The sequence below is a fragment of the Poecilia formosa genome, unplaced genomic scaffold (genome assembly GCF_000485575.1).
Source record: "Poecilia formosa unplaced genomic scaffold, Poecilia_formosa-5.1.2 Scaffold4, whole genome shotgun sequence".
NCBI lineage: Eukaryota > Metazoa > Chordata > Actinopteri > Cyprinodontiformes > Poeciliidae > Poecilia > Poecilia formosa.
Genome location: NW_006799943.1, coordinates 4,391,530 through 4,413,458, shown reverse-complemented (window position 1 = coordinate 4,413,458; position 21,929 = coordinate 4,391,530). Strand labels below are relative to the sequence as shown.

Sequence of the window (21,929 nt, the reverse complement as noted above, 5' to 3'; positions counted from 1 at the left end):
GATTCTTCTGGATGGATCTTTACTAATTAAATTCATTGCAGCTCTAAGTATTTAATCATATTTAATGTGGATCTTTCAGATCAATTTGAGAAGCAATTTTGATAGGTAAAACTTAATTTTTTTGTGTCATGTAGCGCGGGGTGCTGGTCTTGACTTGGTTTCAGGTTCGGTTGTCTTGACTACAACTCTGCTACGTGTATTTGTACTTTTACTTAAGTACATTTTTTGAGTACTTTCTCCACCACTGAACAGGACTGGTGTGACTGCAGCCTTACAACCTGCTGTGCAGTGTTGAATTTAAAGACAAATTTTCTTTTTACCCATCAATGCTACATGCAAGTTATTTGTGTTAATGCAACGCTTGTTTTGCGCTCCCTAATTTCAATATTTTGATCATGAATATAGAAAATCTGCAAAAGCTGAGAAAGTTGGAAAGGAAAAGAATGTTTTTTGGAGTGTGAATCTAAAGTTAGTAAAGAAACATGTTTGGCATGTGGGATCGCTCCAAAATTCACTTTGTGTGCAGAGCATGTCCAGGTCACGGCGCTATGTGGAAGAATTTTATGAAGACGTTTTCCTGCCTCGTGATTTCCCTGTTAACAGGTCAGTAAATGGCATAAAATAACCTCGACTATACAAAAGAATCTCTATGTGAACCTTTACAACTCCTTTGATTGAAATGTTACCAGTTGGATTGGTGCTTCACATTTTAAAATAAAGTCCCATCAATTTAGTACAGGGTGACATCAGGGTCCAGTAGACCTGTACAGACCAGTACAGGTCTATAAAATAAAGCTGTAGCACCTTTAAATAAAAACCGTTATTTGATAATGTTCTTTAAAAATGTCCATGTTATGCCTCTACATCACTTCTGGTGTAGGCATTTTATTCCCTTGCACTGTCTCTTCTGTTTGGAGATGAAGGGGAGATGTACAATATACGTGTTGCTAATAATTTGACTCGCGCTAAATAAACAAATTCTTAATTAAACATCGTCTTTCTGCTTTGTGTTCCTTGCAAACATGGACCCAATATAATGAGGAATCTTTCCCGCCACTGTGAAAAATTGTGTTAATGCAAATTTTTCTCATTAACACAAAGTTCTTTTCAGAAAAATTAAATTCATTATTCCCAAGCCAACACAAAGGTTTTAATGGAAAAGTTGCTTCTAGCCTACGTCTGCTGTTTCTACCACTCTAATTTCTAAAACATTTTGATTTTGCATCAAAAAGTGTCACTAAATATATATTAGTGACAAAGAGGCCTCGATTGTATTAGCTAGATAATTAGCTGCAGTCTAAGCAACATGTTGTGCTGTGTGCAGAGATCCTAAAAGTAAACACTTTTAGGATTTCAGCTCCCCTTTAACTACTTTTTATTAAAAAAAAAAAAAAAAGAAAAACATTGTGGCTATGTGGTGCTGAACCTTTGAAACACATCCCATGATGCTCTCTGTTCACTGAAATCATTTGAGGGTCACATTAGGGTTAGAGGCCTGTAACTATTGACCAAGAAGAAAATGGCTGACCTCAGCATGTTATGATGTGCTCTGTCTTCCTTTAAATCTAGGCTAATGTCCCACCTGATTGGAGCTGCTTTTGAGAGGCAATAAATGGAAGATTGACCAACATTTTGATGTGTATTGTTTAGAAATATGTTTGCTACTGGTTTCTCAATTGGTGACTATGTTGCTTTTATGACCTTTTGCGATGTAAAGCTACCTTGTTGCTATTTTGTACAAATAAACATTATTGAACTTGATTGATTGATTGATTGATTGATTGATTGATTGATTGATTGATTGATTGACTATGGGTCTCAGTATCGGCTGACTCCGGTTCAGGTTCTGGATGTGGCCTACCACTTTGTGACGGAGTTGATATCATACCCAGTCACTTCCACTTTGTTAAGATACCACAAACAGTTGAGTTATAATTCTGAATGAGGGGCAAATTCAGTTGGCTAAATAGTATCACACCACAATATATTTAAAGAAATGTAAATCTGTGTTGCTCCTTCTTACTGGCGTGAAGCACCCGTAGACAATCGCGCACTGACAAACCAGTTAAGGCTCTGTAACGATTGTGCTGGGATGCGGTCCTAATCGAGTGACCGTTGCTATGGAGACAGGAGAGGATTTCCCCGCCGAGCCGAACCCTTCTCTCCCATCTCGACGATTTCTCTCTGCTGTCGGGTTCGTGCGGACCCAAACTGGGCCCGGTTCGCGTCCCGGCCACGTGCCCCTCGACGGAAAGGTCACGCTGCAGTCTGCGGCGCGAATGTGTGCGTGTGAGTGATGGAGGCAGACAGACAGGAAGACATGTAAAGTGCGAATGTGATGAACTGAAAGCAAAGCGTGTTGTCTCTCAGCCCGTGTAGCGCAGGCTGTAGCAGACAGCACAGTTGGCTGCACATGAGAGCACAGTCAAACTCCCACAGGGTTAATCCCCCCATACTGGGCACCCCTTGGAAAAAACAAAAAAAACCAAAAACACACACATCCACACATCCACACATGTACACACGCACAAACTCACAACTCCCACCCGTTAGACGTCCCTGCACCGACAGCTCCCTCCTACTCTGCCTCTCTCGCTCCTGCCAAAGCCACTCAGCTCAGAACAGTGTGTACCTGCGCTGACAGTCACTTGCAAACACACAACTTTAAGAATCATTTTAAGTCATGACCTCATTTAGCCTGAACGCAACTACAGGGCCAAGCTTAGTCAGACAAACAGAGTGACACACCGAGTGCACGTATAGCCGCTGTCATTACCTGAGAAAGAATCATGACAGAGAAGAGAGTGTTAGAAACACGGCAGCAGCCAGAACCTGAGGACGTTTACTCCTTCTGATTAAACACTCACAAATGAGAAAAAACTAAACAAAAATAATATTTGTTCTGTGCTCACAGGAAGGCTGATTTGGCAGCGAAACCCTGAGACAAAACCAGACACATGAAGTTACACCTGGATATGAAATCCAAGGAAACAGGGAGGAAAATTTGTGTTAGAAATTGCCCATTGCGTTCATTTCCTCATCTTACATGATAGGGAAAAATTTTCTCCTGGAAAAAATTATCACTTGGTATTTACTGCAATTTCAGTACTGCCTGAGAGAAAAACTGTGGTTAAGAATAAACAAAAAGGTGTTTTCTGACATTTAAAAAAATCTTTTCATATACTTTTGTCAGACACTGTGTCTTAGTTTAGGACTGCATATGTTCAACCAACACAAAGTAGTCCAAAACTACAAAGGAAAACGGAGAAGAAAACATGGACTTCAACATTTTTCAAAAATAAAAATCTGAAATGCTTTGAATACAAATCATACATCTGTATTCAACACACTCTGGTACTTGTTGTATTTTGTTTCCTCTGATTTATGTGAATGGAAATTTGCCTTATTCTTCAAACAAAAAGTAATCAGAAAAAAATACGATCAAAGTTTTTAGAAGTGTAATCAACCACTTTATTTTTTAAAATAATTTTTGTCGCCAAGATCTTTTTTCCCCGCCTTTAAATCACTTTTTTTTCTTACAAAGTAAAGTTATTTGCAAAACAAACTTATTTGCGCATGTCAGAAATTTTTGGCTACGATTTTCAAACTTCTGATTTTGATGCCTCCTGTTTTTGGCTGAACTGAAAGAGGTTTGAGTGCTGAGTACATGAACATCTAGGGCGGGCCTAAGGAGGAATGATACAAGACAGGTTTGGGCGTTTATCGTATCGTGTGTCATTTTGATTCATCGTTAGCACGATAAATTCCAGTTAAAATTTTTTAAAACACCTCAAAACTGTCCGTATTGCTGGGATTGTTATTTTTACTATTTTCTTCCACTGTTTGTTCAATTAATGGTGTATCAATAAATAGCAATAGGTTTTAAAATTTGATTAAATCCATTCACTGTGTGTATTGCAGTGACGCAAATCACACTTTATGTGACTCGTGTCCTAAAGGAGCGCACAACAAATGGGACTGTTTTTTCAAGAGCAGATTTGTGTTTATGGGACTGTAATCACTGTGACGCACAATCACAGCCATACAGTGACCCCCCAAAAAAATTTAATAAATGGTTATAGTCACCTTTGTTATTATCACAATACAACCAAAACATGAAAACAAACTATAATACATAAAAGCATTCTTGTTTACTCGATGCTCAATTCACATATGATAGAAACTGGAGCTTCCTTTTAACTTGACATCTGTTGTTCTTTCTTACTGGGTGTCACTCTGAGCTGCTGACAGCCTCAACACAACCCTCTTTACTAAATCAGTGCTGCGTGGACCAAGGGCTGAAGATGCCTTGGTGTCTGGCTAGAATTAATAGCCTCTCTCTTCAGCCAGGCCCTGACACCCACAGCACACTTCATCAGCTCCTGCTGAGTTTAAGATGAAAGGGACTTCTCATTTGCTGATGTCAAACAGATCATGTCAACGTACAACGCTTTGGCGATCGAGTCTGACAGACGAGGTCGCACGGACAAGAAACACACGGGTAATGGTACCATTTTTATCTCAGCGGGGCCACGTTGTTCCACTCAAATGTAGCGTTTTCACCACTGCCCTACAGGGGGCGATAAGGTCGATGTCATGTATACACACAGGAGAAGAAGAAAGGAGGGGTGATTCAACTAAATAAACTCATTTGATTTTTCAAGTTATTTGCATCATATTGCCGTAAAAAGTTAGATTTATTTGTTGTGGATAAACCTCCAAATTCACCAATGTGTTTCTTTTTATTACTTGAATGGACGTGTTCATCCTTTTGAGATCCACAGTAGAGACCGATAAATTGGTCCGTAACACAGGCTGCATGCAACGTGCATTACTAAACATAATTAGTCCACAAAACCACTAAAAAGTAAGACAACTACCTCCGTTTTTATTTTTAAAGTAAGAAGAATATCAAACTGGGGAATACGCATTCTTATTATTAGGGTCATTAAAACTTTCCACGGCACTTTACCAAAGTGCACAAGCCATTTTCCACTTTGACATTACATTGATATAATGGTTTTGTTTTGTTTTTTTCCAGCCGTTCATAGGCAGAAAAAGCAACATCTGGGCTCCATCTGACGTGTTTCATTAGTCCTCATGTTGCACAGTGAGCCAGAATCAGGATTAACAAAATTGTAGTTTTCTTCCATCTTGTCACTAACCCCAGTCATGTTTCCGACCATGTGTTCATGTTGCACTACACCGATGTATGATGTTTTTTTATGAAACAAAAACTGGTCAAGGTTTATAATAGTGAATAAATATATTCCATAAGTGTTATAAATAAGGCAAATAATGAAGTTTATCAGTCAAACTTTTTTATTTTTTATTTGTTTTTTTGCTAAGTCTTTATTCGCACTTTTCTACATTATGCTCGCTAAAACAGAGTATCACCAAATTGTTGCATGAAGCTGCCCCGATGGAGCCTTATTCATAGTGGCAATATTGTGCAGAATCGTGGTAAAGTCTGATTCCTTTCTGATTCAACCTCAGACAAAGACTCAAGCTTCATCGAGGTGCTGGTCTCGTCTTCTACGTGGAACAAATTCACTCCAAAAAAAATAAAAATACAAAAAAAACCTCCATCTTCTGATGATCAGTGTTGTAATTCGTTCTTTGGACAGACGTGACTTCTTTCCTGCTGTTCCTGTCAGAGATCTGTCCCAAAACAGACCTAAGCTCGCCTGCTACCAATTAATCAAGCACTTCACTGGCGGCAACAACAGACGATCTGGGCGGTTGGTGGACACTTTTGGAGTACACGAAGTTCTTAAAGGTCAATAAAATTGTTCTCTTGGCTATAAAGTCATTTCTTTGATTCCCGGGGTACCTTTTAAGCCAATAACTCTCTCTGGCAACTTAATGTGCACCTGATCACTTTGCACAACAATCCAGCAACACTACCGGAGACACCAAAGTTCCCAAAGTTCGAACCCAACACTCGTGTCACTTCTTTGATTATTGAAGCTTCAAAAACATCAAATCTGTATGACATTAAATCTGGATTTGTACTACTAATTTCTGAGGTGCTTTAAGTAAAGTTGGGCTTTATTCATACAATTTTTAAGAAATAAAAGAAGGAAAGAACAGTAAACACACTGGAAGCGTTAGATTGGCCAAAGTGGATGGCACCGGTGGGGGTACCATCCACTTTTGTCTTTGTTTTTCTGATAGTTGAACTGCAGTTGACTGAGCGGCTTGTGTCGTATCGGTTCATCAGAGAAATGTTGAAGCCGAGTGTTCTGGCGCTGTTAATGAACGAAATACTTTGAACTCCTTTCCTTCGTCCGACTGCCAACGCGATCCTGGTTGAGCTTTGAGTGCTTCCAAATATGTGCGGTCCAAACAAACAGTTTAGCTGTAGTAGTTTTCCACTGTTCCTTTTTTAAGTTTATGTGATAGATTTTACAGGCTTTTATGAGCAAAGCAATGTTTTTCAGTATTTAAACAGTGCTGTAAACTGTGGGAAAGCACTTGCAAACTTTGAACCTTCCCCCGTTTTCTCACGTTACAGAAACAAACATTGATCTATTTTATGTAATAGATCATCACAAACTAGCACAACATTTTGGGGGAAAATTCTCACCATTTTTGCCAAATAAAGACCTGAAAAATGAGGTGTGCGTTTGTATTCCTCGCTGCTGAGTTGCTGCAGGTCTTTTGGGGGTATGCTCTTCCAGCTTTGCACATCTTTGAACATCCTTCTTGACAAAATAACTAACTTGGGAAGATTGGATGGAGAGTCCTTGAACAGCGTTTTCAAATCCTCCCATTGATTCTCTGTTAGATGTCGGTCTGGACTTTGAGCCATTCTAACACATGAATAATGCTTTAATGTAAAACCTTCTGTTGTATGTATGTATCTTCAGGGCTGTTGACCTGCAAGGAGGTAAATCTCACAAGTTTTTGAGCCTCTAACAGATTTTATTTTAGTACTGCCCAACATTTAGCATATTTAACTTCCCATCACCTCTGACAATCTTCCATTATTTACTATGTCTTCTGTGGCAAACCACATTAGGTACTTTTTATCAGTTTCTTCCAAAGTTCAACTTTGAACTGATCTGATCAGATCAGAGAACCTTTTCTGTCTCCTAAATGACTAGTGGCAAACTGCAAAAGATTTATGTAATTTATGTAACTAATAAATACCCAATAAACAGATTATCTCCCCTGGGCTGTTGACCTCTGGAGCTCCTCCAAAGTTAACATTTGACTATTGGCATTCTCTGAGGCCTTTAAAGAACAATTGGGATTAAGTTACCCACGGATGGACTCTTTATGAAATTGACTACAACAGTGAAATATCTAGTACTTTATGTTGGTCTAACACTTAAAATCTAATGTGGAAATAATGCTCAAGGGTTAGAAATACTCAAAGCACTTTAGAAGAAAATTAAACTCCATTAAAAGTATTGAAAAGGGGAACTGAATTATGCATTTACGGTACACATTTAATATGTCAAGTAGACGTGTATCATCCCACTTCCCCACCCAATAGCCCAAGAGGATCCTGCAACAACTGAATACAATTTGTGCAAATTGGTTAACCCACTTTCGATCACTGATTACATGAGATGAAAACATTCACATTATTACAATGGCATATAATATTAACAGAAAGGGGCAAACGTAGGCAGGCTGTTGTGCGTGATGTATTCTCAAACTGGCTTCTTCTGTGTTCTGCGAGGGTGTTTTTTAGTGAACTGACACATGGGATAAGCAAAGAGCTCAACGGATTATACAGCATCTCAAACAACAGCAGGAAAGCTGCTAGGATTGTGAAGGTGCAAGCTCCTCCTCCCCCCACAAAAGCTTTTGTGGATGCATTTGCAAATGGTGGAAATGACTCGCTAAGAAGTTATGTGCAACCTTGGAGGTTAAAACGACTGGATTAACATGAAATACATACGTGAAAGTGTAGCGTATAGACTGACATGGTCTGTAAGCAGCAGGGGAAAGGGAAGAGGATGCGTGACTAGCGTGTGGTCAGAACTTTCCCACAGCTGCCAGTCAACCTGTGCTTTGCTCTCCAGCTGGTTATCGAGCGCAGCGGGTCATTACGAGACCACAGACAGATCGATTGTGCAACAAAAATCAAGAGACAAACGTGCATGCTTCTCTTTACTTTAAAGAGTGGGAAGGCCAGCGAAGGCAGAAGATTGAGGCGAGGAAGCTCAGAGATCACCACGGAGGCCCGTGAGAGCGCCTGGCTCTAATCCTCCTCTCCACTGTGGTTGACTGGGCTCTCTGTATCTCCACCCAGCTCATTCATCCCTGCTCTCCATGTCGCCCCGCCAACTCTTCCACAAGTCTCTGAGGTCTTGTTATGGATTCCGCGATGTTTCCCCCCTTCACAGATGGTTTCAAAAAGGAGTCTCTCTGCGCTTAAAAAGGCCATGTTCCTCAAGTCCCCTGTCATATTTGGCTACCATTCCACCCTCTAAAGTGCTTCTTCCTGAAGGACAAGGGAGACGGGAAACATGTCCGCACATAATTGTTTCCCCACAAGAAATTCTCACACCTCGTCTTTTAAATCCTTTAAAATCCCTGGAATACTTTTCGCTCTTTCACTCACGTTACTTGTGATTTCTTAACATTGCCAGGATCACACGTATGTCACTTAGTTTCCCTCTCCAAGTAACCTCCAGAGGGGGCCGCCTAACCACCTGACCTCACCGTGGAAGCGTAGAAGCGCAACACCGACTCGGCGTTGTGTGGCAGGCGTTAAGGGAGTACGAGTGACGAGCGAAGGATGATTAATAAGCAGTTCTAACAGCAGCATTCAGCCATCGGGTCTCCGGTGGGAGTTGTTGTTCTTGTTAAACAATATCCAACACACGAGGGAGGGCACCGGAAAATCCAAAACTGATTTAAACCACTGTCACCAGTCGCAGCTAAGCAATCTGTCCCAGCCTCGTCATCAGAAGACACAATGGCTGTCAAAAGTGTACACACCCCAGTTGAAAAGCCAGGTTTTTGCAATAAAATTAGACCATGATGAATCACTTTGGTAGTATTTCTACCAGTACGGTGATGTGTCCTGTAGCATTTAACTGAAAGACAACAAAAACCTATAAACTTTCCTGCATAACCATGAATTCTCTTTACCTAATGCTTTAAAAGTGAGGACTGCCTGGTACAACTTTTTTTCATTTTCATCCTGTAGCTCAAGCTATTGTTTGCAGAGAGGTGCATTATGTAACTTTTAAAGAATTTTATTTCATTTTTTTACATATTTGCTAAAATTGTCACCATGTCATGACAGTATCGTATAAGACAGACAATCTGCGAAAGTATTGATCTCCTCCACCTCCTCTCTGAGCTACTATTGCTGTATTTTGCAAAATAAGGGCATTTAGTAGTGTTTACATGTGCGCTGCTGGTACAGTCATACCCTGAAAAGACGAGCAGCTGGGATTGTTCTTTCTACAAACCATTAATTCAGAGCCAAATACAAAACATGTCACCATGGTGACTTTTGTTTTTAAAACCATTTTGGAACAATGTGTAATTTTCCTTCCACCTCACTATTACACACTGGGTTTTTTTGTTGGTCTGTCACATTAAAATAGCAAAAATCTGACAGCAGTTGTTGCTTATAATGTGACAAAATGGGGAAAAGTTCAAGAGACATTGATATTTTTGCAATTTGTTAAATGTTATGCATTACCTTGCAGAATAGATAGGGGAACCACGCACACACACCAAAATAGCAGAAACTGGTAAGTGCTCGGATCTGGCTAATTGCTGGGAAGAAAGCATCTCTATTTGTTTTTCAACTCCCACCCTTGTGTAATTTCTCCACCAGCATATTCAGCAAACCTCGCCCCGTCTCTAATCAAGATATATTTCTGCTTGATAGAAAAATTAACCACAATTTAATGCAGCAATTACAATCAGGCTCAATGTTTCAGCATGGCTGAGTGCTGTAATTGATTCAAACAAGCAAAAAAAAGTGCAGTAGATACTGGGAGTGCTTGTGAAATTAAATAGTAGATTAATCAAATAAAGTAAAGATTGCAGTGTGTGTGCTTAGACCAGCAGGAGTTCATTTCTTAGCTCTCTATTCACCACAATTAGTTTGTGCCTGCTTCAAATAAGGGGAAACAGACGAGGGGTAATTACAGATAAACTAGACACGTTCTCTGTTCATAGCTACCTAATGTTACGTGGAGCACAATCCCCTTACGCCTTCTTTCTTCTGCAACTTCCATTTATCTCATTTAAACATCCCTAAATCTCTCATCCCATTCTTTGGCACTTTAGCAATTCCCTCCCCAGACCCTAGCATACACTTTGTTTTATCCGCCTCCCATTCATCCCCCTAATACAGCAGTTAATTTTACGAATTACATAACAGGACACACATTTTGTTCTGGTCTTAGTGTATGTGCTCACATTGCTCCCCCCCACCCCCAAACAAAGGAATTAATCACAATATGTATTTAATAAGTTTGCATGCCAAAAGTAAAAGGAGTGTGTTGAGGAAAACATTTACCAGCATGTGTGTTTGCTTAAATATAAACTGCAATTGCCAACATGTCCCGTTGTCATCTTCTATAAAAATCGCATTGATCGTTTACAAGAAACTTAAGTGAAAAAAACAATACATCCATTGTCTTACGATGCCCACAAACAGAGAAAGGCATAATGTTAGTTAACTCTAAAAGTTACAAAGGATAACATAAGAACTTCAAATGAATAAACTATATTGACCGATAGCTTGTTGACATGCAACTTCAGCCCAGGGTTTCCTCCAGAGTAATATTGTCTAAGCCTGGCGGGCCACCAGCCTTTACTCCCCACAGGCTTTACTTTCCCCCCACCAGGATAAGCATAGCTTGTTTATTTTAAATAAGCTAGGTTGGTAGTTGACGCATTGAACTGGGCTTGAGTCTCCAAACTATGATGCCTGCTAATGCATGTTAGAATTGTAACTTTTAACATAAAAACACGGTGGGCTGCTAATGGACGGCCCGAACTCCCCCTACCACTGGGCTTAGCAGGTTTTCTGGGGAAATCTCCACTATACATTTTTGAACGTTTGGCTTTGTTTCATAAATGATCGTCTTGAAGATTCAAGCACCATTAGGTATGATCTCAATCTCATATCCTTCATTAGTCATTGGCAACCTGCCTAAACCAAGTAGCTGGGCAAGGAGAGCATTAATTAGACAAACTACCAAAAGGCCTATCAACAGCTTGGGTGGAAAAATCTGTTGACAGGACAGCTATTATGTCGTTTTTCCACTTGAACCTAGTAGCATTGCTCAACTGGGCTCAACTCTACTCCAAACAGTTTGGTTGGTTTTCTATTGCAATTGATTAACAGCTGTAGTGGGAGGAGTCTTAATATAGTTGTGCCCTTCCGAAAGTCAGAAAATTAGTGCCAAGTGATCTGTATGTGACACAAACACAATGAAACAATGGAAGCTATGTTGAACATTTTGATCAGTCTTCTATTGCCCTTAAATACTTAGTCTTTTTGTGACATTTTAGGTTGGTAGGTTGGCAGTATTGTAAGGCATTTGCTCTCGTGACGAAACCAGAGACTCCACTGCCTAGCAAATCACTAGTTTGTGTTGGCTTAACACAAATTTTAAATCCCAATAAAACACAATAAAGCTGAGCTATTGTCTTTACTCAGCATTGTCTGAGTGAAGTGTGTGAATAAATGTCACTCTGCTTATTTTTAATATGTATGCAATATTGTGTTATTGATAATTCAATAATTACCAATTATGTAAAGAGCGTTTTTGTTTAAAATGGCAAACTCTACTTCTAAAGCAAATGAGCCGCAGGCAACAGCTTCCCCATGTTGCCAAGGGTTTCATGGGTAAATTGGCTACAGGTAATTTAATCTGTTGATGGGATCCGTCTCGTCAGCAGATGAGAACATGAAAGCTAAATAGAAATGATAAGCTTAGGCAATGTGCACCAATAAGGAAGGGAAACAATATTTTATTGTTAAATTATTTTAAACAATTAATGAATTGTTCAATAACTGGAGCTGCTATGTCCAGAACGTTTACTGACCATTTCTACATTATGTTCCTACATTCCCACTACATCTCATGTTTTCCATTAAAAGTGGAGATAAATATTTTTAAAAATGCTGATATTTCATATAATTTTATTGTATTAGTTCAAAGGATTTAATATGAACCAGATTGCATCCAAGGAGCCAAGGTACACCACACCCTGTACAGAGTTCTATACACAATGTTTGTGGCGATATGAATATGTAACGTTTATCCAACATGTTTGACGTGGTGAGAAATTAAGTACATTTTTTGTGGTTGTTTAATGAAGAATCATAAAAAACATTTAAAAGGCTAAAAAACTTGGATGAAAGACATGACAATCTCTGCGTGAACACCTCGTAAAAACAAAACGGAGGATGCAGGGAGTATGGCTGTGTAATTACATTGATTCTACGATATTCGATTCTACGATATTCTAAGAAATCAAACTAGAGTTTGATTAAAGCAGACTGAACAGGGTTGCTATATAGTCCATCTTACTACTCATGTAAATTGCAGACGTCTGTAGGATGGCGTAGCTGCAGCATCATCAGCTGTTGTACTCGAATGCTGTGCCATGTACAAATTGCATATCCTCTACTGTGGCTTGTGGTTTGACCAGGCCTCTATGGTTAAGTTTCATTTTATGTCAAGGAATGAATGCATCACAATGCCGACATTTATTCTTGTAGCAGTCAGCTGAATCGAATTTCTATCAACTGACTTTGAGATGCTTTAGCTATTCAAAGCATTTACTCCACCTCTGTGCGGGCCACTGATTCGATGTTCTTAGGTTAGAGCGCCATCTGAGGATTATCACCTAAAATATAATAAACTGTACTGCATCATGCAACTAGCCCTGACTGACTGAGATAATCCTCAACATGCATCCTGCTCAATAATAGATCCATCTTGTTATCCATTTCAGTCTAGGTCTCTTGTCTCTCTGCAGTTATCTGGAATAGCCTGATGTTACTGCTGCCACTGGCTGATACTGCACAGCTCATTTATATTTTAGATGGGGCTGTGTTGGCTGATGGTTTGTGTGTAAGGAGGAAGGAGGGAGAGAGATGGAGTGTGTTACTGGACAGCTCCTGCTTTAATTCATTGTTTTAGTTTTTTTGGGTGCTGGCTGATGGAGTTAGAACAATTCAGTGAGGCATGAAGCTGTGTGCGAGTATGTGCTTTTCTACTTCCCACAACAAACTATTTTCACCCTCAATGGATTTTCTTAATACTTGTTCCAGACATTTTCATCAGGATCCAAGGACGTTGGAAGCATCATCAAATCTGCCAACCAATAAATCAAAGTTTATCATGAAGTGGTGAGACATCTTTTTTTTTTTTTTTAATGGTTAGAGGTGAAAGCACTGAGAAATATGGTCCAGGATCACATAAACGGTTGGATGGTTGAGAGTTAGAGTTCTTCACAAATCATTTGGTGTCAGGACTGGCAGAAAAATTAGCACTCAAAAAAAAAAAATAAAATAAAAAATAAAACTTCAAAACCTTGAAGCTGCAGTTACAACTTAGACCTACTACTGCAAGTCAACTAAAAGGGCTTTTAGGTCAACTAATGCCTGAAAAGAGATACTTCTGAAGTCATTGCAGGGAGCAGAGGGATGGAGAGAGACTCGGACTGACCTTTAAAGGGCGCCACTTACAACAGCCAGCACCCCAGGCACTGATCTAGGCCAGTTTCAGCCTCTATCTATGTGTTTATGCGTCTGAAAAATGATAAGTATCTACTGCAAATCCACTATCGGCTGAACAAACTAAATCACCCCAAGCTATGTAGAGGTCGCTGCCAATACGGGGAGATGAGAACCCGCAGTACTGACAAGGAGACTGAATAGCAAGTATTTTCTTTAGCATTGGCTGTGAGTTTGAAAATGGTGGAACCAATTCAATATTCAATTCTATAATACTTTATTTATCCCGAAATTAAACTAGGTACTGTCGTAACTCGTCACTGAAGTGTCTTCAAAGAGTCGTGGAGGATGGTAATGTGGTGAGGAACGATCTACAGTAGGAAACAGTTTGATTGAAGACACTAGCTGCGTTTCCATTACAGCTAGTGGCAAATCTTTGTCAATATTTCGCAAATGTTGAAAAAACACAATTTCACCTTTATTTTCCTTCACGTTGATTGGCTGTATCCTTGGATAAACGTTAGACTGTAGCTATTATCTTCTGTGGAGGTGCTAAGACAGTTTCCACTGTGCATAATAAGGCACAATTGGTGTTTTCACCATTAAAATAAGCAGATATAAGCATTTAGACGGAGTCTCAAGTATTTGCAGATATCAGCAACTTGCAGGTTGCTGTGGTCCCGCCAATATTGGGGGTCTACTGTTCAGTACTATGAAAACTTTAGTGAATTACTGGTACGGCGGTGGATGCAGTTGAGTTCTAGGTGTTTAAACAGACCCACCATACTGTGTGCCTAAGCCAACCAGGAAAGGGAAGACACACACAAATGAAATATAGCTATGTTGTAAACCACTGCAGGTTCTGGACAAAAGCTGAGTATTTACCTTAAACGGTGAAAAGAGGGAATTGACTGCTGCAAGAAGCCCTGCAGTGTCCGAAGACTCCCTCTGACCGCAGATCACAATCTGAGAGAGAGGAAAAAAAACACGAAGGAAGACAATAAAAATGTGACACAAAGAAAAAACAATGAAATAATAAGATGGGGGAGTGCATGACTGAAAGAACAGGGTTGAAAGGTGGCTTATAACAGGAAGGAAGAGGGAAAAGAGGTGGTGCAAGTCGGAGCTTTATTTGTAGCACTAACAAGGGAGGCAGGTGGTTTCTCTGAAACTGCCTGAATCCTTTGCTCGTTACCTTTCACCCCATCAACCTGAGACATCCCCTGCAGGTCATGTATGATGGACAGGAAGCACCCAAACCCGCAGTCAGACCTCGTTATCTCCATCTGTGTTCTCCTGCTGCTTTCACTTTAAAGCCTTTTCCCGCCGCGTGACCAAGCAACATTGTCCTGCTAGCATCCCGGTTTCAGTGGTTTCAGGCTAAACTGAGGATGTTAATATTTCAACACTCGATTATGTAACCCGACTTTAACAGCTCAAATAACCCAGTAAACGCAAAAGAGGGGCAGCTATAACATGAGAAGAAAAAAAATAAATCCTTGTGTCCAGGGATGAAACGAGCGTCCTGGTGGGCGGGCTTGTCCTCAGACAACCTGGTGAAGTTGAAATGAGGTGGAAAAAATGCGGTTCGCTTTTCTGGCTTTGTAAATCACGCGAACGGGAAATTCCTATACATCTGTTGAGTGTGGTATTTGCAAGAAAAGCAATTGCTCTTTCAGTTGTGTTTTCCTTCGAGGAACTGTCCAGGAGTTATGTCTGGTGGATGAGGGGAAAGCTCCGAGGCCTGGTTTGAATCTGCTAATCATGGTTCACTCTAAATGAACCAGAAGCTGTTTAAAACACTGGTGAAATCCCACATCAGTCATGATCGCACCTGCACTGTGATTACCTTCTCTAAAACCTAAGATGGAAAGATCAATCTTGAGATTGAAATGTCAAAAAGATACAGATTTGAAACCGAAACCGGAAGAACAGTTCATCGAATAAAAAATAAAAAAATGCATACAGCAGGATATGAATCACAATCATTCACTAAAATAACACCTTCCTGCTTATTTACACTCCTTCCCTAATAGAACTTCCTCTTTTTTACTTTTTTTCAGTGATGCATTTCTTCTTTGCAGCGTTCCCGAACAGAAATGTTCCAGCGCAATCAATACGCAGACGCTCATTGTTTAAACAGCTTCTTCCTCTCGTGCTGCATAATGTTTTGTTCAGTTTTTGTTACTCGGTAAAAGCCGTGTCTATTATGCTTGCTCCATTTGTCATGCGAGCAGAAACACTGACTACTTTCAGTAGGCGGACATGAAAATGAGTTCCAGGGAACATTCAGGTAAACAAACCCGCTCCCCCCCCAGCTTAGCTGTCTTTCAGGCCTCACGACCGACAGATGAGAAACAGATGGGTTGGGAACTGCACAGTGGTCTATGATAACTACTCTGTCAATATTAACAATCTTGTACAGCGGGAATAGTTAAACCGACCGAATAAAAGTCTTGATCTTGATGTAACGAAGCAGCGTACCTGTTTAAGTGTGTAGTGCTGGGCCATGAGAGCCCGGACCATCTCGGGCAGAGCTATGGGAATACTGGTCAGCCGGTCAGAGAATGCTGCCAGCAGCTGCTGGGACTTCTGGAGCCACTCTTGTCTTCCGGTGTAGTGGGACAGCCGCAGCAGATTGGAAGCTGAGACGGAGTTGGCGCTGGGCTCTGCTCCATCCTGATCTGTGACACACAGTGAGGTTCAACAACTTCATAAGCCTTTAATAGGTATCGACCTCTGACCGTTCCTCATTTAACAAATTGTATATAAACTGTAGAATCCTGGTTCCTCTCTTAGGCCATCGTCTCATTTGCTCCCCCTACAGGTTTGCCGTAGAATTTAGGTCAAGAGACAGAGACGGCCAAGGAAGAAGATTGATTCTTATGTCTCGTGAACCCTTTCTGTACTGATCTGGTATATTGTTTGGCCCACTGACCTACAGAAAGTCCCAGTGAAAGTGATACAAGTTATTGATTAATCTAAAGTTGATCAACTCTATTGATCGACTAACCATCAATTGATCAAAACCAATGCATTGGAAGATGGTGGTCAAAAGGTGTGTGCACATTTCAACTACATGCTACAATCACAGTGCCATCAAATGCCCTGGCATGACGACTGCAGCGGATCTAAATCTGTCTAAATGTGGAACTTTTTCTCCACCAACACTGGAAAATGTGTAAATGTAATTTGAAACTACTACAACTAATCTTGTAGTGGGAATTCACATTCTGTTGTGTTTTTTATTAGAATTGTATATTTGATGAAACACTAGAAACCATTTCAGCTATTTGCTGCATAAAAAATGAATCAAGTCCAACTGCCACGTATGGATTACCACGTCCTGGATAACCAAGAGCTTACACCAAACTTTATGTTGATAGAATCCTTGATTACAACTAAGATGACTGCTGAAAAGAAACAAGCTATTTTTACTGACATTCTCTGTTGCCCTCTGACCAAGGTTTTCATATAATCATAAAGACCTTAAAAAAGTGTGTTTTGTGTTCGATCCTCCCCTAAACACACATTCACCCCACAGCTATAAGGGGTGAATGTGAACCAGTTACTTCACAGATGTGCTCTGTGAAGTAACTGGTTCTCATCTTACACCAAGGTCTGGTTAGAGCTTGGGCACAATTTACAAATGACCTTTGACCTCTCAGCACATCTGCATTTCAAAATAATGCCTGCGTTTCTGAGTGCTTCAGAATCCAAAGCCATTTTTACGTCTGACTGCGTACCTTGTACGCAACCTAAAAATAGCAACAGTAACCCGACAGAATTATTCAGCCGAAGCCACATGAACGTAACTACAAAACGCATATTCCTTCGCTTTTGTGACAAGCATGAATTAAAAATCACAAAGAGACACGTGCGTACCGACGGATGAGAGACTTGCAGAACAAGCGTGATTTCACCCAGCTGTATGCTCTTTGTGAGCCCCGTGGTGGGGAAGACTCTAACAAACCTTCAAGTACACACACCAGGGTTTGGTAGGCGAGTGTGTCGCTTTCCACATGTCACGTTTTCCTTCTCTTAAGGAGCTCCGTCGAAAGGAGGTCGCAAACGCACACCGAGAGAGAGAGAGAGAGAGTGAGAGTTGTGGAGGGAATTGCTGCTGCCATCGACAAAGAATACAGTCATTGAATAAAACACTGCCTACACTTTCATCAAGTTTTAAAGTCATAAAACAGTTTTTTTTTTTAACCTGGTGTACTCTAACTTGATGCGTGTGTAATATATTTCTTTCACCTGGGAGAACGTCTGAAAAGTGCAGCGCTGCCTCAGGAGACAGAAACAGTCTGCAGTCTCAGGAAACTCAGCTAACTGAAAATAAATTCAAAGAAAAGCAGGACAGACAGTGTGGATGATTTTAACCTTCCTCTTCCGACACAAACACATACACACACACACACACACGGGAGTCTGGCAAAGGCTCGAACACGCACAGAGGCAGCGCCTTGGAGGTAATCTGTCTACAGCTGACAGGCTACGCTGCTGGGAAAGGCGTCCGACGCCGCGTCGTTAATGGCTTTCAACCCGACGCAGCGCAGATGCCGTAATGGCACCGCGAGTCCCCTCAGAAGGGAAACCACTCTCGTGTCAGCTCCAATAAAATACAAACGGGGCACACTTTTACATATTTACACGCATTCATGTGTGATATATGTACTGCTTACCAGGAGACAGGGGTCAGAAAAACTTGTAAGAGAAAGTTAATGGCAACAATGACCTGATCTAGGAAAGAGACACAGCTGGGTACAAACAGACTGGAGAGGGGAGCACGCAAAGTTAACGGCAGCAGAATGTTTATCAATGACTTCGTATTGGAACGAGAGAGAGAGTTGTTTTAATTATCCAACGTCTGTACAGTGTGTGTCCTGATTTTTTTGGTTATTTTCCATAAGACAGTTGAAAAAGTATAAAATCTATAAAATTCACGAACAGATGAGAAGTTAAAGGAGCAGTACTATGTGTTTTCCAGGTACAGAGAGCCACTTCATAGCATAATCATGTTACCTTCAGTTTATATAAAAATGCTGTATGTATCAAATATGACTTAAAGGAAATCTGACTTCATAAATTAATGCATTAAAATTGGGTCTCTGTCTCTTTAAAAACTCCTGCTCTTTCTGAAACTCCGCCTTCAGGAAGTCATCACAACATGGCTCCTCTATTAACCCTTTACTCACGTTTTTACCAGCATTGGTCTGAGAAGTGGCTCCTAATGAGCTCAACAGATTCACAATTCACAGAACTGAATTCAAACGTCCCGCTTCACCACACATCTAAAGTGTGACAAAAAAAAAAACAATAGCAGGTTATTTATGACAAAAATCTGTAATTTATGACAAACTGGAATGTCATCAATGACTTCATAAAAGAAAGATGGCTAAACACAGAAGAACTAAGCCTGGAGTACGTCTGATGGGAAACACAAAAACAAAAGCAGCACTTGAAGATGATAGGATATCTTTGTTGATAACTTGATCCTGGAAAAAGACAACAAATATAGAAGCACCAAATCAAGTGTACCTTAAACAAACAACAGAGAAAACAATAAATTTGAGACATTTTGAATGCGGAAGATTACTAGATCCAAACCAGAAGCTTGGACCCGACTGATCAAAGGTAAACAATAGCGTGTTTACAAGGTGCCAGCCTCTCCGGCCTGCTAGCATCCGAAGACAGGCTGGAGTGCACATCAAGGTTATGGCCATTTATATTAATATCTGAGCTTTCACCTACTGGCCCGTAACATTCAAAAGATACGTTCTTATTTGAAAGGCTGCAAAATCACGTCAAGAATGCAGGGAGAGTCACAAATTAAGAGGGAAAAAATAAGGAGGTTAGTGAGAGACGACAGGAGCAGAGTCGGGAAGTTGATTTCAGACTCCCGCTGTACTTTGCGGCGCTGTTCCAATCTGTCAGAAGCAGATGGACTGAGAGACGGACTGGAGACGAGTTTGACAGCTCTGGTGATCAAAGCAGCTCGAGAGGCAGGGCATCAGTGTAGTAGGGGCTTTTTATGGCAGAGAGGTTCGCCATGAGTGACTGGCGGTTGCTAGTGTTCTTACGGCGGACGGAGGAGTTCAATAATCCTCCCATCTTTTATCCTTCATCAAGTCACCTATCAGTCCATCCATCTCCTGCTGGCAGCCTCTTTTCTTGAAGTGTAGCAAATGAGTGAAAGTGGCAGGGATATTACAGTAAAGCCTTCCAGATCCTCTGAGCTTGAAACGATCAATATGGCATAGGGTAACAGTGGGGAAGCAACAGATTCATGATGGACGAATAAATTAGTGAGTTTCTGACAAAAACAATCCGTCAAATTGTCTGTTGTTCCAATAATACAGACATCTGTTCATACCGCTGCTTTTCATCAGGGTTGTTTTAGCCAAACCGTTGCAATGCGCAGACATCTGCAGTGCCTGTGCAATTCAAACCTTGAATTTATTCAGTGTTCGGCGCTCTCCATCCCTCAGACTGGGCGAAAGCACAAAGGTCCACTGCAGCAGGAGTTCTAATCATCCGCCTGTCCATCAATCCTTTCTATATTTCACCCCTGAAGCTACGAACCCCTACATAAAACTGATGCAGGCAGAGTTTCAAGCACTCCTCATGAAACGTTAAAAACACATCGAGGTAAAAGACAAGCCCCGACCAACGATGCTGGCTTATCTTCAACAAGATTTGCACCAAGCATTGCTACACGGTTAATGCGAGTTTCACCAAGTCAACTTTAAGCGTTTTTAAGACCATAATGAATAAAATTCAAGACCTATAGGATGACAGAAGTGTACAAAGGGTTGGCAACAGAAGCGAACCAGTGGCTAACATGAGCGTCATCCAGAAAACTGCTGATAAATTTACACTTACCCTTGACAGACAAGAAAAAGCTAGATAGATTTTCTCCATTTTGTTCACCTGGAGCATTAATACATGTCAGTAAATTTAAAAATATGGTTCAATGCAGTTACTGTGTGTAGTTCAGTGATATTAAAGTAACTGGCATTCTGAAGAAGCCTTTTTAATATAGGAATGTTTTTCTAGAGCAATATTTGTGTTTGTGGTGCTATAAATGCTGTGATATGCAGTTACTGCCATACGATTACCTAAAAAAAATTAGTTTTAATTATCATAACTTTTATACCACAAAATATTGTGATAAAATTCTGTCCATATCTCTCACCTCTTCCACTTGTCAGATAGTGTAAATCAAACATCTCAGCTATTCGTAAAAAAAAAAAAAAAAAAAAATGCAGCTCTTATAAAGATACATTTGGAAATCCTGAGAGTTTAGATAGGACTGCTCTTCAGTAAAAGGGTAAGTTTGATGTTTTGGTCATCTCTGAACGTCAGCCACCTTTATTAAGGCAGACTTGTTCAATTGCTCGTTAATGCAAATAATGAGCGAGGCCATTACGCACCCTCCTTCAGTCGCAGCAGAACCGCGGCGTCGCTGGGCTCGCTGCAGAAGTAACCTCCGCCCTGGTTGTCCCAGAACAGCGCGTCCTGCCTGGCCTGCAGCTCCTCGGCCCACCGCAGCCACTCCGTCTGGAACGTGGCCTCGTACAGGTCCAGCAGGCCACAAACAACGAAGGCGTAGTCGTCCAGGAAGCCGCAGATAGGCGGGGATCTGGGCAACGCACAGAGGGAAAAGACGAAACGAGGACATTAATCATTAAGTATTTATCGTTGGAGCAATGTGGAAAAGCACTTTGATGAGCTCCACTAGTGAACTAGTTCAGGATCTTGTTTTTGGGGTTGTTTTTTTTTTTTTTACACTTCATATTTTATACAGTAACTGTCTGTGCAAACCAGAATAGAAATCCAGAAAAAAAAAAACACATTCTGAGGTAGGGCAGAGAAAAAGATACACTTTTATATGTCCACCACAGACATGATTTATAATATATAAAAAGACAGAGCGGCAAATAGTTAGCACACCTCTAAATCAGACGTTATACACACTCATCAAGGGCATGAATACCATTAAAATTTGAGACCTTTAATTATTTACTTAAACCTTTTTTTGTCAAGGATGAAGTGATTATGCAACTTTTTGGACAAGAATTATATGCACATGACAACATTTATTTTACATACATTTCCCCCCAGTTAATATTTGGTTAAACCTCTCTTAAGAAGTTGGACTTCATCCTCATGGTTGTTTTACGGCTGAATATTTGATCGTACCGCTGGGCGATATTGGTACAGCTCATTTAAATTGGTAGTTTTA

At 40.5% G+C, this 21,929-nt stretch overlaps 1 protein-coding gene across 2 annotated transcripts in view; it reads right to left on the bottom strand.

Annotated features, from left to right (window-relative positions):
• Positions 1-21,929, bottom strand: part of spata20 (spermatogenesis associated 20) — a 40,441-nt gene that overhangs the window by 4,718 nt on the left and 13,794 nt on the right. For both annotated transcript variants that reach the window (XM_007560685.2, XM_016675832.1), the window contains exons 13-15: positions 21,118-21,326; positions 16,166-16,365; positions 14,567-14,647 (exon numbers count right to left, since the gene is read on the bottom strand). In XM_007560685.2, coding sequence (XP_007560747.1) covers positions 14,567-14,647; positions 16,166-16,365; positions 21,118-21,326 — 490 coding nt within the window. The remainder of the gene's footprint in view (positions 1-14,566; positions 14,648-16,165; positions 16,366-21,117; positions 21,327-21,929) is intronic.